General features: G+C 35.8%; 3 protein-coding genes across 3 annotated transcripts in view; 2 read left to right on the plus strand and 1 right to left on the minus strand.

The window, feature by feature from the left end:
• Positions 1-18,905, minus strand: part of LOC134248908 (uncharacterized) — a 28,594-nt gene that overhangs the window by 4,556 nt on the left and 5,133 nt on the right. The window contains exons 4-11 of the mRNA XM_062731302.1: positions 17,571-17,688; positions 10,447-10,578; positions 9,992-10,136; positions 5,189-5,249; positions 4,592-4,734; positions 4,172-4,399; positions 1,395-1,472; positions 1,097-1,251 (exon numbers count right to left, since the gene is read on the minus strand). Of these exons, the coding sequence (XP_062587286.1) occupies positions 1,097-1,251; positions 1,395-1,472; positions 4,172-4,399; positions 4,592-4,734; positions 5,189-5,249; positions 9,992-10,136; positions 10,447-10,578; positions 17,571-17,688 (1,060 nt within the window). The remainder of the gene's footprint in view (positions 1-1,096; positions 1,252-1,394; positions 1,473-4,171; positions 4,400-4,591; positions 4,735-5,188; positions 5,250-9,991; positions 10,137-10,446; positions 10,579-17,570; positions 17,689-18,905) is intronic.
• Positions 2,182-4,119, plus strand: LOC134248879 (tubulin polymerization-promoting protein family member 3-like). Its single transcript, XM_062731269.1, has 4 exons — positions 2,182-2,539; positions 2,691-2,928; positions 3,259-3,415; positions 3,579-4,119. The coding sequence occupies exons 2-4, from the start codon at positions 2,732-2,734 to the stop codon at positions 3,759-3,761; spliced, it is 537 nt and encodes a 178-aa protein (XP_062587253.1). The 5' UTR covers positions 2,182-2,539; positions 2,691-2,731; the 3' UTR covers positions 3,762-4,119.
• On the plus strand, positions 7,619-8,612 carry LOC134248880 (tubulin polymerization-promoting protein family member 3-like). Its single transcript, XM_062731270.1, has 3 exons — positions 7,619-7,864; positions 8,061-8,217; positions 8,396-8,612. Exons 1-3 carry the CDS (start codon positions 7,668-7,670, stop codon positions 8,576-8,578), a joined length of 537 nt encoding a protein of 178 aa, XP_062587254.1. The 5' UTR covers positions 7,619-7,667; the 3' UTR covers positions 8,579-8,612.

An 18,905-nucleotide genomic window follows, 5' to 3' on the forward strand; every position in this document is an offset into this window, starting at 1 on the left:
GTCAAAGACAACTGCGCCACTGGACAGGAATTTTGTGTAAAGCTGTATCAGAATCACGTGATGATTCAACAAAGATTACAAAAACTTGGCAAGTATGAAAACACTAAATCCGTAAAGTTGGAAAGGGAACCCTATTCACCAAGTCGGGAGGGTAGATTTCATGCGAAAGAAATTAAATTGCGAATTGCAAGTGAGCAACATTTAATTCTTAAAGTAATTCTAAATAACAAAACCGAAAACTGTGAAGTCAGGGAATCCCGCTTTTTTAAACTTAAGGTCAACAGTACAAATGACAGGGTAAGAAGAAAACGATGGAGTATTTGGAGATCTGCATGTTTTCGCTCGAAAATGGGAATGGAAGATTTAATCCAAGCAACTACAAGTCGAAGCAAATCAAGGGAGAATCTTGCCGTATCATTGAGTCCATCTAAAGACGCCAAGATACGTCAGATTTTACAACCAATTTGTGACACTTACTGTAAATATCATAAAAGAAAATTCATTAATGCTTGATACATTTACTAAGAGATATAAATAATTCTTGTTCATAAGTTTTATCCGTCAATATCTTATTGTTGGGTTCAAGTTGGCTACATACGTACATAACCCATCAATGTTGACAAAGATCTATAAAACTGAATGCCCCAAGAAATACTATGAGTACAAAGATTCTACAAATACAAATGATACTTTGAATCTACCCTAATAAAGATGTAATTTTAAAGCTAAAAAGGGGGTATCAACACAAACAAATTTCTGACATGTATTTCAGTGTGTGTATTTAGTACATTTTAAGAATATCAGCATCTCAGGAAGGAAGGACAGATTTATTGTTTAATTATCTTAGTCTAAAAATAAATATTGACATTGAACATGTTGAAATCTTTTTTATGTTAATTGTAAGTAATTATCACAATAAAGCTATATATTGTTTATAGCAACATTTTGATCTACAGTATATCTGGAATAAATTGCCGTATAAGTAATTATGATACATGCTTTGAAATTTAACCCAAGCTAGATCAATGTTTATGAAAAGCATTTTCTGACTTTTTATCTGGAATTTCTGCATGAACATTTTAACATATATACCCACCCAGTAAAGGCCACTGCGTGATCGTAGTTTGGTAAGCTGCTATTCTGCAGCCATTTTGTTAAGTCACGCAACACTGATTCCACGTCTATCATGGCCTCCCTGGTGTAAGAAGGACGTCGGACGTGTCCTCTCAACCAAGGGACATCTTGTTCTCGCTGTCAAAAGTAGTCAAAGTAGGAATTATATATAGTATGTTTCGATGAAACAGTCATTTGTGCACATATTATCTTCAATTATTAAAGATGTTTATTCAGCATGGCTGTTTTTAAAATTAATATCAGTAATTCGCAGTTCTTACCTCTTCTATGACGATGGCTGCCAACTTAATTGTGATGTCTAGACCAAATTTCCTCATGGTTTGGAATCTTTCGTTCACCTTTAAATGTCAGATTTGATCATTTTAAATAATGTTCTGTATATACAGGGGATGGTTACTACCCAATGGTGCCTGATCCCACTTCTGCTGTTTTAAGAGTTCTGTGTTTGTTCTGCTTCGAATTTGTATTGTTCCAGTTGACTTTTAGGATTGATTACTGTTCGTTATTTCATCTCAGGTTCGTAGGAAAGATCTTCAGAGTTTGGAAGAACCGGGGGAACATCCGGGGGAACATGATGCTTGATCTGATTTATCCCGAGGAGAGAAAAATAAAAATTGCCGAGATGAGAAAAAAATAGTACCCAAAAATGTATAGTTTAGTTCCAGTATACTAGTATATGTATATACTTACTACCCAAAAACAACAGCAGTGTACGTCATATTTTTTTTTAAAAAGCTTAATTAAAACAAGACGTATACACTATTTCTTTATTGTTTTGTTACTGCTCTCCATTTATTAATGCCGTAGAGAAATATTAATAACAATCAACACACAAATAGTGTCTAACAGTGAACGTTTATTATTTATTTACTCCCTTCCAGCATTGCCCAGTGCCAACTGCCACAGCCGACCCTCCTGAAACCCTGACCTTACTCACGGCATTTAGTGATCGTTTCGTATTGCTTCATTCATCGATATTAATATTCATATGAACCCTCTCTCATTCCCAGATGTGCTTAGTGCTCGGAATTACTCAGCATCGACAAAAACTCCCAATTTACTTCCCCCTCGCTGTGGATCTATTATTAGCTGAGAGGAGGCTTCCGCTAAATCTCCATTACTAGCTCACGCCCTGTGTTTTATTATCAAGAACCTTTATCTCCTCCATATTTTTGGATTTTAAGTGATTCTTTTGTTTACTTTTGATATATGAATTCCATATCCGAGTTTGACTCTCGGGGATTGCATTTAATTTAGGTTCTAGTCCACTCTCCACCGGACAATGTGAGAGATCAATAGCTCGGTTCTGGATCACTTGTTTACATTGGCGACCACTGCATGCAGTGAACTACCTGCAGTTTTAATCTAATTGTCCTGTGTCTGTTTTTAGATTGTGCTTTTAAAGGTACGTTTAATTAACGCCAAGACTAAACTCGTGTAAGATTTGAATTAGTTTTTGAATAGAATTAAAATCTAGCGTATAAGAAAACTAATTGTGCATGCTTGAAATTTCAACTACTGATCGAGTGCACTTTAAATCATTTCGTATTCCACAGTATTGAAGGTTTAGTATAAGTTATCCTGCCCAAAAGACAAAATGGCATCCGGGGAAGAGGACTACGATATTGATGCTTTGACTGAGAAACTGAAGGCTTTTGCCATGGCTCAGATAAAGACCTCAGCCAAGATGGACAGTAAAACAGTGGGAAAGGTGGCCAAGGAATGCTGGCCCAAGCCCCTACAGACCCGGATAGACTCCAGTGTGTTCCCCAAAGTTATGGACAAAACTACCAAGTAAGTTAAATATGTGTACAAATATGATTGGTAAGAGGTGAAAGTCAGTACCATAAATACTAGTAATTCATAGAAATATGATCAAGTTGATAGTCACTTAGTTATTTCAAATGATAATGTCATTGTATTCAAACTGATGCAAGTTTTTTAAAAAATATATATTGCATGTGTACACAGATACTCAACAGAGATTAGTGTACACAGGTACTTGACATTATAATTGTTACTGTAACCAAAAAATACAAACCCACGACGAAGTATGGTCTCTTTATTTTTTGGAATTATGACGTAGTTTGAACTTTATTTCACGTATTTTATCTTTGTCTGTAGATCCATAAGTCTTGACAATAAGGATCAAATCAGGAAGTTTATATCGGAAGCCGCCATTCAGTACGATGACGTCACCAAGAAAACCAAAGAATTCAAGAAACATGAGAAGTTTCTGGCAGAGAAGATAATAGGTTCTGGTACAGGAATAAAGCAAACGGTATTCACAACTGGCATTTATAAGCAAATTAATTTCAAAATATCAAAGACATGCAAAAACCTAAAATATAATCAGTATTATCTGCTTAATAATTTTCCTGCTCTGAATTTTTAATGTACGAGTGTTTGAAAATGTTATTATAATCACTGCTTTGTTAATTTAGGAAATTTCTAAGACCGGGGGAGTTGACCGTATGACGGATACCTCCAAATACACTGGGTCCCACAAGGAAAGGTTTGACGAATCAGGAAAGGGCAAGGGCAAAGACGGCCGTGTAGATAAGGTGGACGACTCGGGATATGTGGGCAATTACAAAGACCAAGGCACTTACGACAAAAAACACTGATCTCGGGTGTCGCCCTGCGTGTCTTATTTTCTCTCTTTTATATCTAATGTTTGATGTATATTTCTTATAATTTTTCATACACTGTATGTAGATTTTTCTTATCATGTAGATGTTAAGCAATGTTGTACTAACTTTAGATTTTGAATTTTTTTTATATCTATACAATCTATATTAGTTAAAGGTAATAGGAGTACAATTAAGTGAATGAATTTATACTCGTATAAATTGTTTTTGTGCAATAAGATTCTCTTGAGCTGAAGAAATCGAATGGCAATAATCAAAATCAAAACGTGCTAGAGCAGGTCGTAAGACTCGTTTGAAAAAAAATAAAACATGGAAATAAAATGGCACATTTATATACATGTAGTTATCATTTTCTGACTTGAGTAGATTAGCAAAAAAATAATTACCATAGCGAACACTGAGCTGAAGTACGTGATGATGGCGTTGTGGGTCTGACGTACGTCTCGGTGGTTTCTCTTGAGGAACTTCCGGAACAACTGAGCGTCAACAATCGCCATTACTTGGAGATTCAGGGCGGAAATGGACGGTGATTCCTCTGCTGCCTGAATTCTGTCATCTTTTCGGTCATTTATTTCTTCGGTTATGACGTCATTTTTATCATTATCTACATTAATCTACAAATAATAAAGGAATTGATTATATTACGTCAAAACCCATCAAACACTGCCATACTTTACACTCGACTAACCAAAAATGGCTGACGACGGTAAAGAGCGAGTGTTTTATCAATTTCTGGTTATGAATTGAGCACCTTTTGTTTTATATTTATGTTTGAAATAACTAATAACAAAAATTTTACAACGCACCAGTTGGTCCTTGTCCCGCTGTATTATGTCCCACTCCATATCAACGTGCTCACTTCCGGTTCTATCTCTTGTGATGATGTCATCTGTTGACACGTCAATACTGACGTCATGGTACTGATAAACGTTGTGTTTGACATTATAACCTAGAAAGAAAATATTTTTTTAAAGTTTTCTTTTTCTTCTATAATTTTTAAGAGGCTATCTTAGTTGTCACAATCTCCTCTTAAAAAATATTTTTTTTAAATTATGATATTTTGCTATGACAATGAATTCTCCCTTTGGACTGCGTACCTAAATTTAGCGACTCAAGTCGAATGAAATTTATTTCTAAACGTATTCTTACTTACCTTGTGGACAGATGAAAATGATTTTCTTTTGGCTAGACCAAAATATTAATGAAAACTTACCGGGTTTTAATATTTTGAAAGTTAAGACAAGGGATAGGGATGTTACAAGCAGAAACACAACACAGTAAGCATGAAACACCATGATGAATGCATCCCCCTCAAACGACAGCCAATTTCAAACTAAAAAAATATTGTCTATGGCATCAGCTGTGGATTGGCGAGTGTTTGGGGAATTTTCTTGGACCCTCACTGAGAGACTGATCTGATCTCTGTTTGGATTCAGAGTTTTTACATATCCTGTCTGTAAGGTCCTTAAACGGTCAGTAGTCTCTTTGCTTGAATCATTCTCTTGTAGATTTATTTCTTAGAAGAGACTTTATTAAAATTTATTAATGATTATTTATGATTTTCAAATCCTATGTCAGTTTTGAATATTTTTAATATAAAAAAAACTGAATGAAATTGCATTACCATATCTATTTTGGATTCCCAAAACCCTTACATTAAAGATGCAAAGCGGGTTCCAGTAAATGTTCTATCAAGCTTCTTTCTTTAGTCCTCACTGAAATATTAACAGTAGTAAAGGAGAAACTTCAGGAGTACTGTTAAAAAATATATTCGAGAAGTGGTGTAAATCAGATGTGGATACTTAAAATTCCAATAAACTTTTGGAAAATTTGAAATCACAAAATTTTATCAGAATCAACAGATAAAAACTTACGACTTTTTCAACTTTATATACAACCATTCCCCAAGATAAATTAAAGTCCAGGTTTTTTTTATATCAGCAGCTGTTTTTTCAATAAAAATGGAATTCGTAAATTTACTTACCTTGTCATTGGTCATTTGCAAAATTATTTTGTTAAAAAATTATTCTAATTGTACACACTTGTACTCTGAAGTTGATATTTAAAAGATACTTGAGTTTCTGATTGACAATATCTATGTGGTTTTGAAGACCATGCAGGTCTTCCAACAATCTATTGGAATTCCCATGGGTACAAAATGCGCCCTATTATTAGCAGACTTAATTTTGTATTCATACGAAGAATTTATCCAAAATCTTAGGCGTGAAAAGAAAAAAAGATTTGCTGTGCCCTTTATCTTAGATATATCGACGACGTATGTTCATTTCCATTCTTTATTTGTTGATACAATATATCAACAGCTTGAAAAAAAATATACCACAGAGTAAGACACATCTGTTTCATATCTCGATATTTTATTTGAAAAAGACATTAATGGTAATTTAACAACCTGGCTTTATGATAAACGTGATGACTTTAACTTTTCTATTGTCAATTTCCCTTATCTAAGCAGCAATATACCTTCATAACCTCCATATAAAAGGGATTTATATATTTCAATTGATTCGATACGCGATAGCATGCTCTACGTATGAGCAATTTCTATAGCGAGCTAGATTATTAACAAACAAGTTGATGAAACAAGAGCATCAGTAGTCATCCTTCCGTAAGAGATACGGTCGATACAATTACCTTGTCAATAAATACAATTTATCAGTAAGTCTAATGCTTCATGACTGACGTTTTTCATATTAATTGTTAGGCTATTATATACACACTGAATTGTCGACGGATTTCCCCATTATTTCCCGATCAAGACCAGGATCACACGGCGATTGTGACCTGTCGATGGGGGATGCTCACTCCTCCATGGCACCTGATCCGACCTCTGATGTTTTGGAGGTCCGTGTTTGTTCTGCTCCAATTGTGCATTGTTTTAAAATGGACTTTTGGGCATGAATACCGTTTTTCATCTTCATATATTTCATTAGTTGTTGCAATCCAACATGAACTAAACTTATACTCCCAATTGACATTTTTCTTCGTAAAGTATAAAATTTCTGTTTCTTGGAAACATTTGATAAATCATCTAATGTAAAAAGTCCTTAAAATACTATCTTTGCTAGCTCGGAGTGTAGTGGATCAAAGACCCTTGGCTAGCATGATCCCAAGGTAGGCAAATATTCGAAAGAAAAAAAAAGTGTTAAGTAATGTCTATCAGCTTGTAACTCTTTAAATGAGTGTCAAATTGATATAGACGTTTTTGAGGAGATAGGCCTATAGATAAATATCATCATTTCCAGTGCATACTTTAAAATATAACATGAATATATCAGTGTACAAATTCCTATTCTCAATAAAGCAACACTCCAAAGAATGAGTTTGACCCATGTACCTTTCCTAGATATCAATCTTTGGGTTTTTTTTATTGGGGGGGGGTGTCTTAAGAATAGTGTCTATGAAATTCAATACAGAAATTGTTTGAGTTCAAAAAGATCAAACTTTAAATAACTTGTGTCAGCAAAAAATTCGAAAAACGGTAAATAAAATTCAAGTAGCAATTTTTGTAGACCTATAGATAGCCTAACGTTAGTGATCATTTAGAACATAGGCCTATAAGTTGTGAAATTCAACGTAAGATATTTTTTTTTCAATTAATGCCTAAATTTTTCATTCAGTGTTAAATATTCTGGTTGTTAGTGTACGTGTATAATGATTTCATGATGAATGTATTGGATATATGCAATAAGTTCATGAAAATATGGTCTTCTATTTCTTGAGAAAATAATTTACTAGGACTATGACGTAGATATGACGTCAAAATGTATTTCGCACAAAGAATTTGTGAATTTACATGCATAACTTAGCCAAATTATAGGCCTACTAAAAGTCTAGCCCACAATAGTAGATTGTACCAACAAGATGGCGTCAGGAGGAGATGACTACGATATTGATGCTTTGACTGAGAAACTGAAGGCTTTTGCCATGGCTCAGATAAAGACCTCAGCCAAGATGGACAGTAAAACAGTGGGAAAGGTGGCCAAGGAATGCTGGCCCAAGCCCCTACAGACCCGGATAGACTCCAGTGTGTTCCCAAAAGTTATGGACAAAACTACAAAGTAATTCCATATTGCAGAAATATTTCATTAGGCCTAAAAAATAGTCCTATAAGATATCATTGATTTTTCATGACGGTTTTAATAACTGTATTGTAGCCTTATGTAGAATGTTCTGACGACATACAGATCACGAATCAGACACTGTATTTTAAAAAATATGTTTTTTTATAATTCACTGTAAGATTTTTGTGTATAGGTCTATTAGTCTTGACAATAAGGATCAAATCAGGAAGTTTATATCGGAAGCCGCCATCCAATATGATGACGTCACCACCAAAACAAAAGAGTTCAAAGAACATGAGAAGTTTTTGGCAGAGAAGATTATTACATCCGGTACAGGAATAAAGCAAACGGTATTCTACTGGCAATTACTAGAAGAATGATTTCAAATGTTTAAGACATACAGAATATTATCAAAATATTCAATTCTACATTATCTAGGTCTAACATTAAATATTGGATTTCCTGCTCTGTATTGGTAAAGTACGAGTGATTGAAAATGTTATTATAATCACTACTTTGTTAATTTAGGAAATTTCTAAGACCGGGGGAGTTGACCGTATGACGGATACCTCCAAATACACTGGGTCCCACAAGGAGAGGTTTGACGAATCAGGAAAGGGCAAGGGCAAAGAAGGCCGTGTGGATAAGGTGGACGACTCGGGATATGTGGGCAATTACAAAGACCAAGGCACTTACGACAAAAAACACTGAAGCATCTCTTTTCTCATATTTTTATCTTGTACAACATATACAATATTTAGTCACATATACTGCCAAGCGTTTTACAGATTTGTCCTATCTTCTAGATGTAAAGCAATAACACACCTTCCTGATGTATGCGGAGGTTAGAAATTAGGGCCTATATTTGTAAAAACAAACAAACAAACAAAAAATTGTTTGATTTGTGCAAAAGAATTATTCCCTTATGATGAAGAAACAAATGGCAAATGGCATTTTTGCGATTATAAATAGTATTCATCTCAATTCGTTGCTTGTTTGCATAAAGTGTTTTGAATAACACGCCAGCGCGTAACGCGCCAGTGCGTTGTAATAATCAATGTCCCATGGACTTTGCACGTTACCACGCTATAGCACAAAGTACCAACATGTGTTGTCACTTTGCGCTAGCGCGTTATGACTTCAAATGTGCTGGCGCGTTGTTACTAACACACTGTTACATTTTTGAAAGTAACAAGGCGCTAACTCGAAGCGACAATGCGCTAGAGCGTTGTCATGTCTTGTTACACAATGATTTATTGTCGCCCTCTCGGCGAATGTTTAGAACGCCTGCTCTAAGAGAGCTGATCCTCACGTCGCGTGTTCGAATCCCACTGTGGCACCTGGATCTTTCGGATTAGACCGTATAAACCGAGGCCCCATGTTGCAGAAGGTGTTGCCACGAAAAAGACCCCTCACTACTCAATTGTACTGAGTTCCGAGCATAGGATGTTTAAATTGTTTATAAAGTTGTTATTCAGTTGGTTTTCTTTCTTTTTTTCAAACAATGCTTTATCTAATAATCTACAGATACATGATTGTAAATTTTAATTTCGGTTAAATTGGCATATTTATCCTATAAAATGAGCTAATAAAGAAAGAGATTCATTGATACAGAAGTTATACAGTTGAATCTCGTAAACATGGACGCTTGAGGTAAGAATTGTCGGGGTTTCCAAAACATACTTCGTTTATATGTATAATGTAATATGTATAAGTATACGCAGTAAACTGTTCTTCACAAACGTACTTAAAAAAGTACTTTAAAGGTAGCGTCCGGAAAATGGCGTCCGGTTTAACGAGGCTCCGCTGTATTTCTATTTTTATCTATTGATCTAACTTTCATAGGTGTATGTGCAAAGGCTCTACAGATAATTATTATAATGGATTGACAGATCAATGCTCGCTTATTAAACAAAACTACAACTAGACTTAATCAGATATTATTAATTTTCTTTAATGATTTCTGCAGCTCTCGGTTGGCCATCTGTATTCGCCAGTCATTGGACTGGGTCTGCAACAAGACAGATTCAAAGTCTTAATACCTTAGTCAAAGGATGTTAATTAAGTATTCCATTTCAGCTTTATCATCATTAGAAACGTGTGTATATATCATGGTTATAATACCTTGATATTGATGCGGTCCAGTTGTCTATTCTGGTACTCTATTTCACTCCCCATGTCAATGGCCATTTCCCGCAGGTTTCCCAGAACATCCCCCACACTTGTCAGGTTCTGTTCCATCTCATCCTCTCTCTCGTCATTGGTTATTCTGGTCCAATGAGATTAATTCTATTGTTATGTTTTAAAATGTAATCAAATTTAAAAGGATCTGAATTTACAGTCATCCACCGGCAAGAAGTTCAAATATCTCAATAGTAGTAAAAAAAACAAACAAACGTACATGAAAAACAGTCGTCATCACAGCACAGTATATGAGTATAAAGCAGACCTAATCAATCTTAGTTAATTTTGATGATATTTCAGTAGGCAAAATCCCAAGATTTACAATATTTGATAATAAGGGATCTATTAATAATAATTTTGGACCTGGTAGATAGTAAAATCTAATTCTGAGATACCTAGTTATAATGGGGCCCTTAGAACCCGTCTCCCTGCCTGCAGCTACTCGTCTTCTATCGGAATTCAATTTGCCATCCTCGGAAAGCCTCCAGGTATTTCCATACTCTCCTCCTCTGCTAAATATTTGTGGACTGCAGAATCAAAAATTTAAAATAAAATCAAACTTTTGTCTTGAAAGAAGGATATGGAGATAACGAACGGTATTCAATATCAAAGTCCATTAAACAATACAAAATACTGAAATAGCAGAGCAAATCAGGTGCCATGGAGGAGTGAGCATCCCCTGCTGACCGGTCACACCCGCCGTGTGCTCCTTGTCAAGATCGGGAAATAAGGGGAAAATCCGTCGTCAGTTCAGTGTATTGTTATGGGTCAGAATTACCCGAAATGCCAGCAAAGATCAATAACACAATTTAAACTTAACAATAATTTATTTACAGTAATATATAATAAGTATATGAAACATAAAGTACAAACTTAGCAAGAATCTAAAAATACATACATCAGAGTGTCCGTTGCTGTACACAATGTCCCAGTGAAAATATATCCCAGTTATATCTCAATAGTGCTTATACGACAAAGTATCTCTATGCATCGAATTGACAGGGTATTTATACAGTATTAGAAATCTAGAATATTCTAGAAATTGTTAAAACATGATATTACTGGAACAATCTGGACATACACAAAATTTAAGAATGTTCTAGATCAAATGACCGAACATGTTGACCACTCTGGAATGTTCAAGAAACTAAATGTTACTAATTATATACATAATGAAACAATACACATCTCACAACACCTCCCCCCTTAAAAAGTTTGAATGTCAATGAAAACTTATATTATTAAAATAAAAGTTTTGTACATTAATACAAAATCTAGTATGTTTACGATACTCTTGACAAGGCGTCTGCAATAACATTGTCTTTGCCTTTGATATGCTTAATTGTTATGTTGTATTCTTGTAACAACAAACTCCATCTAGTCAGTCTTTGATTCTTATTTGACAATTTATGCTAAAATGTCAGGGGGTTGTGATCCGTATATACAAGAATTGGATGCAAAGTAACATTCAGATAAACATCAAAATGCTGTAAGGCTAACAACAAAGCAAGGCATTCCTTTTCAATGGTGGAATACTTTTGTTGACATTTTGTAAGTTTCTTTGAAAAATAAGAAACAACTCTATCTACCTTATCACTATGTTCTTGAAACAAAGCTGCCCCGATTCCAACATCACTAGCGTCAACAGTAAGCTTAAATTGCTTAGAAAAATCTGGAGTTGACAGAACTGGGTTGCTCATAAGGACAGATTTGATTTTATGAAAGGATTTTTCACAGTCCTTTGTCCATTCAAAGTTAACCCTCTTTTGTAAAAGATTTGTAAGTGGACTAACAACTGAGGAAAAATTTGGACAAAATTTTCTGTAAAACCCAGCCATGCCCAAAAACCTCATTTATTCTTTCTTGTTTGTAGGAATCGGGAACTTTGCAATAGCTTCCACTTTAGCCATAATGGGTGTAACATAACCTTGACCTACTTTATGACCTAAATACTCTACATAGGCATGACAAAATTCGCTCTTCTCAAGGTTCACAGTTAAGTTTGCTTTAGCTAAAATGTCAAATAAAGCACGCATGATTCGGAGATGTTCGTCCCATGTGTTGCTGTATATGACGACATCATCAATGTAGGCCTCGCATCCCTCAAGGTCTTGAAGAAGGGAGTGAATCATTCTTTGGAATGTAGCCGGTGCGTTTTTCATGCCAAAAGGCATTACTTTATAATGGTAAAGTCCATCTGGTGTAGCAAAAGCAGATATTTCTTTTGCTCTTTCTGTTAACGGTACTTGCCAGTAGCCTTTCAACAGGTCAAATTTACTGACAAATTTCGCGTTTCCAATGTTGTCAATACAGTCATCGATTCTAGGTATTGGATATGAATCAGTTTTGGTAACAGAATTCACCTTTCTAAAGTCTGTACATAATCGGTACGAACCGTCCTGTTTTGGTACAAGAATACACGGTGAGCTCCAATCACTTTTACTAGGTTCAACAATGTCATTTTCCAACATGTACTGCACTTCCCTTCTTAGGTACTGCAATTTTATTGGATTGAGACGGTACGGATGTTGTTTGATAGGCAGAACGTCGCCAACTATGACATCATGACAAGCTGCATTAGTTTTCTTTGGAACATCCGAAAAGATTTGATGATTCTCACTCGTCAAGCTTTTAACTTGTTCTTTTTGGTGAATGTTCAAATGTCCAAGTTTAGCATCCAAATTAGCCAAAACTTCTGAGTTTTTCAAACGGACACTCTGATTACAATCTTTCTCATTCATTTCTACATTCGTATCACTTTCAATACAATTTTGAACAGTCTTAGCATTGGCTAAAGTGGAAACTGGTTTTACAGAATTTCGGTCACACCTTTCAAAATACTCTTTTAACATGTTAATATGACAAACCCGTTTCTCGTTACGTCGACCTGGTGTCTTAACTACAAAGTTTACATCACTAATCTTGCTTTCAATTTCATAAGGGCCATAAAATCTGGCCTGTAAAGGATGACCAGGAATAGGTAAAAATACAAGAACCTTATCACCTGGCTTAAACACCCTATTTCTGGCATCTTTGTCATACCACATTTTCATTTTCATCTGAGAATTCTTCAAATTTTCTTGTGCTAATTTACAAGCATTGTAAAGTTTTTCTTTGAAATCAGACACATAATCTAAAAGATTAAGATCACTAGTCTCAGTCAGCCACTTTTCCTTCAACAATTTCAAAGGACCTCTAACTGTATGTCCGAACATCAATTCAAAAGGACTGAACCCAAGAGACTCCTGGACTGCTTCTCGTGCAGCAAATAGCACAAGATGAACCCCTTCATCCCAGTCTTTCTCATACTGATAACAATAGGTCTTCAGCATTGTTTTTACGGTTTGATGAAAACGTTCTAGCGCTCCCTGGGACTCAGGATGATAAGCAGTTGATCTATATTGCCTTATACCCAACTCATGCGTGACTTGCTGGAACAATCCCGACATAAAATTTGAGCCTTGATCTGACTGAATTGCCTTTGGTGCTCCTACAAAACTGAAGAACTTGGTTAGGGCCTTAACTATGCTATTTGCCTTTATATTCCTAAGAGGTATGGCTTCAGGGAATCGAGTGGATGTACACATAATGGTAAGTAAATACTGGTTCCCAGATCTGGTCCTAGGCAAAGGTCCTACACAATCCACCAACACTCGACTAAACGGTTCTTCAAAAGCTGGAATGGGTTGGAGAGGAGCAGATGGTATCTTCTGATTTGGTTTACCTACCATCTGACAGACATGGCATGACTTGCAAAACTTCGAAACATCCTTTCTTAGCTTAGGCCAATAAAAATGACTCAAAATCCTATTATAAGTCTTATTGATACCTAAATGACCAGCCATAGGTGTATCGTGAGCTAAACTCATGACATCTCGACGATAAGCAGCTGGGACCACTATCTGGTGAACAACACGCCACACTTCATCTGGAGAAGCGTCAGGTGGTCGCCATTTTCGCATAAGGATGCCATCTTTCATATAGAAGCATTCTCCAACTTTAGTAGCCTCTTCTGGTGGAAGTGCCCTCTTACTAAGTTGAATGATATCTGGGTCTTTATGTTGTTCAGAGAGTAAACGTTCTCGGCTGAGGATGTCCTTGCCTTGGCTAACTAGTGGATGCAACTCATCATCCTCACCACCAAATTTTGGTAAAAGTTCTTTCTTCTCTTGCTTCTTGATATTGTGTGGTTCCATGCTTGTTTGAGTGCCATCAAGGTGAGATAAGAAAGTGTCATTCAAATCAATATCAACAGAGGAATTCGTCTCGTCAAAGGCTTGAGTATGGTCTGCCTCCATTTCTCGTCTTCTGGCCATCGCTCTAGTAACAGCACAGGCTGGATAAATGTCATCATCTTCATCATCGCACATGACATTGGAAGTGATTTTCTCACAAACTATAGGATCTGGTACAACTTTCCCACCAGCTAAATCGTTGCCTAACAACAAAGAAATGCCTGGAACGGGAAGAGTAGGTCGAACACCTACGATAACAGGTCCAGTAACTAAATCTGACTTCAAACTAATTCTATGCAGGGGAGCATCAATGACGCCTAGCTCCACACCCTGTAATAAAACTGACCCACCAGTAGAAGTCTGCTCAGACAAAGGAAGCACGCCCTCTAACAATAACGTCTGTGCAGCACCAGTATCTCTCAAAATCTGGACAGGTTTTATTTCGCTAGAGTCACCGAGTGAAACAAATCCCTGAGACATAAAGGGCTTACAATCCTCCATAGAATCAATAGAACTGGACTGTGAACCCTGGACATCAGGAGTGTCAGAACAAATCGAAACTAAGGATTCTCTATCACCTCTAACTGTCGCACAAGCATGTGGTTGAGTTTTATCAAAATCATTTTTTCTCTTAAGTTTAAAGCATTCACTGATCAGATGACCCTTTTTCTTACAATAACTACAAGTAGGAAGCGACCCTATTCCAGATGATCCTTCAAAACGTCCTGGACCGGACTTAGAACCACCTTGGGATGGAGACTGGGAACTTGTGAAAGACTGAGACCCTGAACCACTCTTTTTATATGTGTCTGAATTGGTAGAATTACAGCTAGTCTGAGATCTTGAAACAAAATTCTTTTTATGATACAGAGCATAAGTATCAGATATGACTGCTGCCTCTTCAAGAGTTTTCACATTCTTATCTTCTAAATGTGTTTTCAAATCTTGAGAAACACATTCCTTAAACTCTTCTACCAGGATGACTTGGCGCAAATTAGCAAAAGTTTTATCAAGATTCTTAGATCTAAACCAATGATCGAATAAATCTTCTTTCTCTCGTGAAAATTCAACAAATGTTTGATTATCAAACTTCCTATACTTTCTGAATTTTTGTCTATATGCTGCAGGTACTAATTCATATGCTTTTAATATTGCTGCTTTGACCTTCTCATAGTCTGAACTTTCAGCTACCCCTAGGGCAGAGTATACCTCAGCTGCTTTGCCAACCAGTACACTTTGTAACATTGTTGACCAAACGTGTTGTGGCCATTTAAGATTCTCTGTGACTTTTTCGAATTGGGGAAAATATTTGTCTACAGATTTTTCTTGAAATTTCGGAACTAACCTAATATTTTTTGCTGCGTCAAATTCATTCTTGACAAATGACGGTTCTGGTTGGTGCTGTAATCTTAATTTCTCTAACTCAAAGTGCTCTTGTCTTTCTAATTTGTCTAATTCAAATTTTCGTTCACGCTCTCGTTCTTCTCTTTCTAATTTGTCTAATTCACGCTCTCGTTCTTCTCTTTCTCTTTCTTTTTCTCGATCTTCTCTTTCTAATTTTTCTCTTTCTAATCGCATTTTCTCTAACTCTAATTGAAACTGATATTCTGCCATTTTGTAAGAGCCTAACTCTGATTTAACTGTATATTCTGGAAGATCGTATTTTTCAAAGATGTTTTCTTCTACTAGTTTGTTTGCAACCTTAATTCTAATGTCTTGCTTTCTCTGAGAGGATTTAACATCTAACCCAAAATGCAAACCTAATGCGATCAAGTCATCCTTTTTTAACGTATCAAAAACCTGAACACTTGGTGAACTAAGAAAGTCTGTGACCGAAAACACCATGTTGATTTCTGCTGGCTTATAATCAAATTTAAAGGTTCAATTATAAAAATTCTGATAATAAACTGCAAAAGTGCAAATAATTCTTTATCCCGGACGAGCCCCCAATTCTGTTATGGGTCAGAATTACCCGAAATGCCAGCAAAGATCAATAACACAATTTAAACTTAACAATAATTTATTTACAGTAATATATAATAAGTATATGAAACATAAAGTACAAACTTAGCAAGAATCTAAAAATACATACATCAGAGTGTCCGTTGCTGTACACAATGTCCCAGTGAAAATATATCCCAGTTATATCTCAATAGTGCTTATACGACAAAGTATCTCTATGCATCGAATTGACAGGGTATTTATACAGTATTATAAATCTAGAATATTCTAGAAATTGTTAAAACATGATATTACTGGAAAAATCTGGACATACACAAAATTTAAGAATGTTCTAGATCAAATGACCGAACATGTTGACCACTCTGGAATGTTCAAGAAACTAAATGTTACTAATTATATACATAATGAAACAATACACATCTCACAACAGTATGAATAAAAAACTAACAACTAGTATGAAAACGTCAGTCAGCATTTGACCCAATGATAAATTGTATTTGCTGACAAGATCATTGTATCGACCATAGAACTTACGAAACGAGACTGCTGATATTCTTGTTCCATCAACTAACTTGTCAATAATTTACCTCGTTTTAGAAATTGTTCATGCTCTTGCATATCGAATCAACTGAGATATTTATACTCCGTATGCAGGCGATGAAGGTATATTGCTGCATAAGTAAGGGAAGTTGACGATAGAAAAGTTAAAGTCATCACGTTTATCATAGAGCTTGGTTGTTAGATTACCATTAACGTCTTTTTCAAGGAAAATATCCAAGTATGAAACAGATGTGTCAGACTCTGTGGTATCTTTTATCTCAAGCTCACCAGGATATATCGTGTCAATGTAGGAATGGAAATTACTATTGTTAATTGACAATGCATCGTCGATATATCTAAATGTCGAGTTGAAGGCCACAGCAAGTGCTTTCTTGTTTTCACGCATAAGATTTTGCACAAATTCTGCTTCATATGAATAGAAAAATAGGTCTGCTAATAACGGAGCGCAATTGGTACCGATGGGAATTCCAATAGATTGTTGGAAGACCTGGTCTCCAAAATAGATATTGTCAATCAGAAACTCAAGCATCTCTTTGATGTCATCTTCAGCCTTCAGGGTACTTGTGTGTGCAATCAGAATGTGTTTTAACAAAATAATTTTGCAAATGACCAATGACCAGGTAAGTAAATTTACGAGTTCCATTTTTACTGAAAAAGCAAGCTGTCAATGATATCAAAAAGTCTGGAATTTAATTTTTCGTGGGGAATGGTTGTGTTGAAAAGTCGTAAGTTTTTTCTAGTTAAGTCAGTAAACGATTTACCTTTTCCAGGGTAGCACACACAGTCCACAGCACTTTTGGAGCCCCTCTAGATTTTTCTCTGCGTCCTCCATGTCTTCCTTGATCTGGTTCATGTCATCCTCGATTCGATCAAGCTGTTCTGGATAAATAAGAATTATCTGTCAGCAGCTATAATGCTTTTTACCAAACCTTTGATTTGTCTACCAGTACAAAAATTAGAGGGATGAATATAATTCTGGTGACTGCTGTGGTTTTTGTGATTTTTAATTCTGGTGGTTTATTTTGTCTTCAGGACTACATTTTTCTTTGTATTTAACATCCAATCAAACAACAGATTTCGAAAAGTGATAGCTTTGTGAAATGGTGTTAATATTTTTTTTCCACGTGACCAACTTCACGCCATATCCCAATGAAACTCTAAAAATGATATCTTATTTTCTAATAATAATTATAATATTATTATTCTTTTAGTCGTAGAGAATAATCTGGCCTTTTTAAACGATCATTCACTTTTATCGCAAACCCTTGTGCAGGTAATTTGTGGAAAAACAAGAGGCCCATGGGCCACATCGCTCACCCGAGCATTGTGGCTATGAAAAAGTAGAAATTGGTTTACTATTGAAAAGTTTAAATCCAAAAGTTTGGCCCCGCCCTACCCCCGGGGGTCATGATTTGAACAAACTTGAATATACACTACCTGAGGATGCATCCACATAAATATGAGCAATTATGGCTTTGCTGTTCTTGAGAAGAAGATTTTTAAAGAATTTTCCTATATATTCCTATATAAAACTTTGGTCGGCCATTGTGGCCCCGCCCTACCCCCGGGGGTCATGATTTGAACAAACTTGAATCTACACTACCTGGGGATGCTTCTATATAAATATGAGCAATTATGGCTTTGCTGTTCTTAAGAAGAAGATTTTTAAAGAATTTTTTTCTATATAATTCTATATAAAACTTTGGTCGGCCATTGTGGCCCCGCCCCAGCCCCAGGGGTCATGATTTGAACAAACTTGAATCTAAACTACCTGGGGATGCTTCTTTATAAATATGAGCAATTAAGGCTTTGCTGTTCTTGAGAAGAAGATTTTTAAAGAATTTTTCTATATATTTCTATATAAAACTTTGGTCGGCCCTTGTGGCCCCGCCCTACCCCCGGGGGTCATGATTTGAACAAACTTGAATCTACACTACCTGGGGATGCTTCCATATAAATATGAGCAATTATGGCTTTTCTGTTCTTGAGAAGAAGATTTTTAAATAATTTTCCTATATATTTCTATATAAAACTTTGGTCGGCCATTGTGGCCCCGCCCTATCCCCGGGGGTCATGATTTGAACAAACTTGAATCT

The sequence above is a fragment of the Saccostrea cucullata genome, unplaced genomic scaffold (assembly GCF_032062105.1).
Source record: "Saccostrea cucullata isolate Sc308-1 unplaced genomic scaffold, CSIRO_AGI_Scuc_v1 ctg62, whole genome shotgun sequence".
Lineage (NCBI taxonomy): Eukaryota > Metazoa > Mollusca > Bivalvia > Ostreida > Ostreidae > Saccostrea > Saccostrea cuccullata.

What these genes read in the sequence shown, in the direction of transcription:
- LOC134248879 (XM_062731269.1), top strand. Translation starts at nt 2,732, where the DNA reads ATGGCATCCGGGGAAGAGGACTACGATATTGATGCTTTGACTGAGAAA. An exon ending in GTTATGGACAAAACTACCAA is followed by an intron (nt 2,929 to 3,258) that starts GTAAGTTAAATA and finishes CTTTGTCTGTAG; the next exon opens with ATCCATAAGTCTTGACAATA. An exon ending in GTACAGGAATAAAGCAAACG is followed by an intron (nt 3,416 to 3,578) that starts GTATTCACAACT and finishes TTGTTAATTTAG; the next exon opens with GAAATTTCTAAGACCGGGGG.
- LOC134248880 (XM_062731270.1), top strand. Translation starts at nt 7,668, where the DNA reads ATGGCGTCAGGAGGAGATGACTACGATATTGATGCTTTGACTGAGAAA. An exon ending in GTTATGGACAAAACTACAAA is followed by an intron (nt 7,865 to 8,060) that starts GTAATTCCATAT and finishes TTTTGTGTATAG; the next exon opens with GTCTATTAGTCTTGACAATA. An exon ending in GTACAGGAATAAAGCAAACG is followed by an intron (nt 8,218 to 8,395) that starts GTATTCTACTGG and finishes TTGTTAATTTAG; the next exon opens with GAAATTTCTAAGACCGGGGG.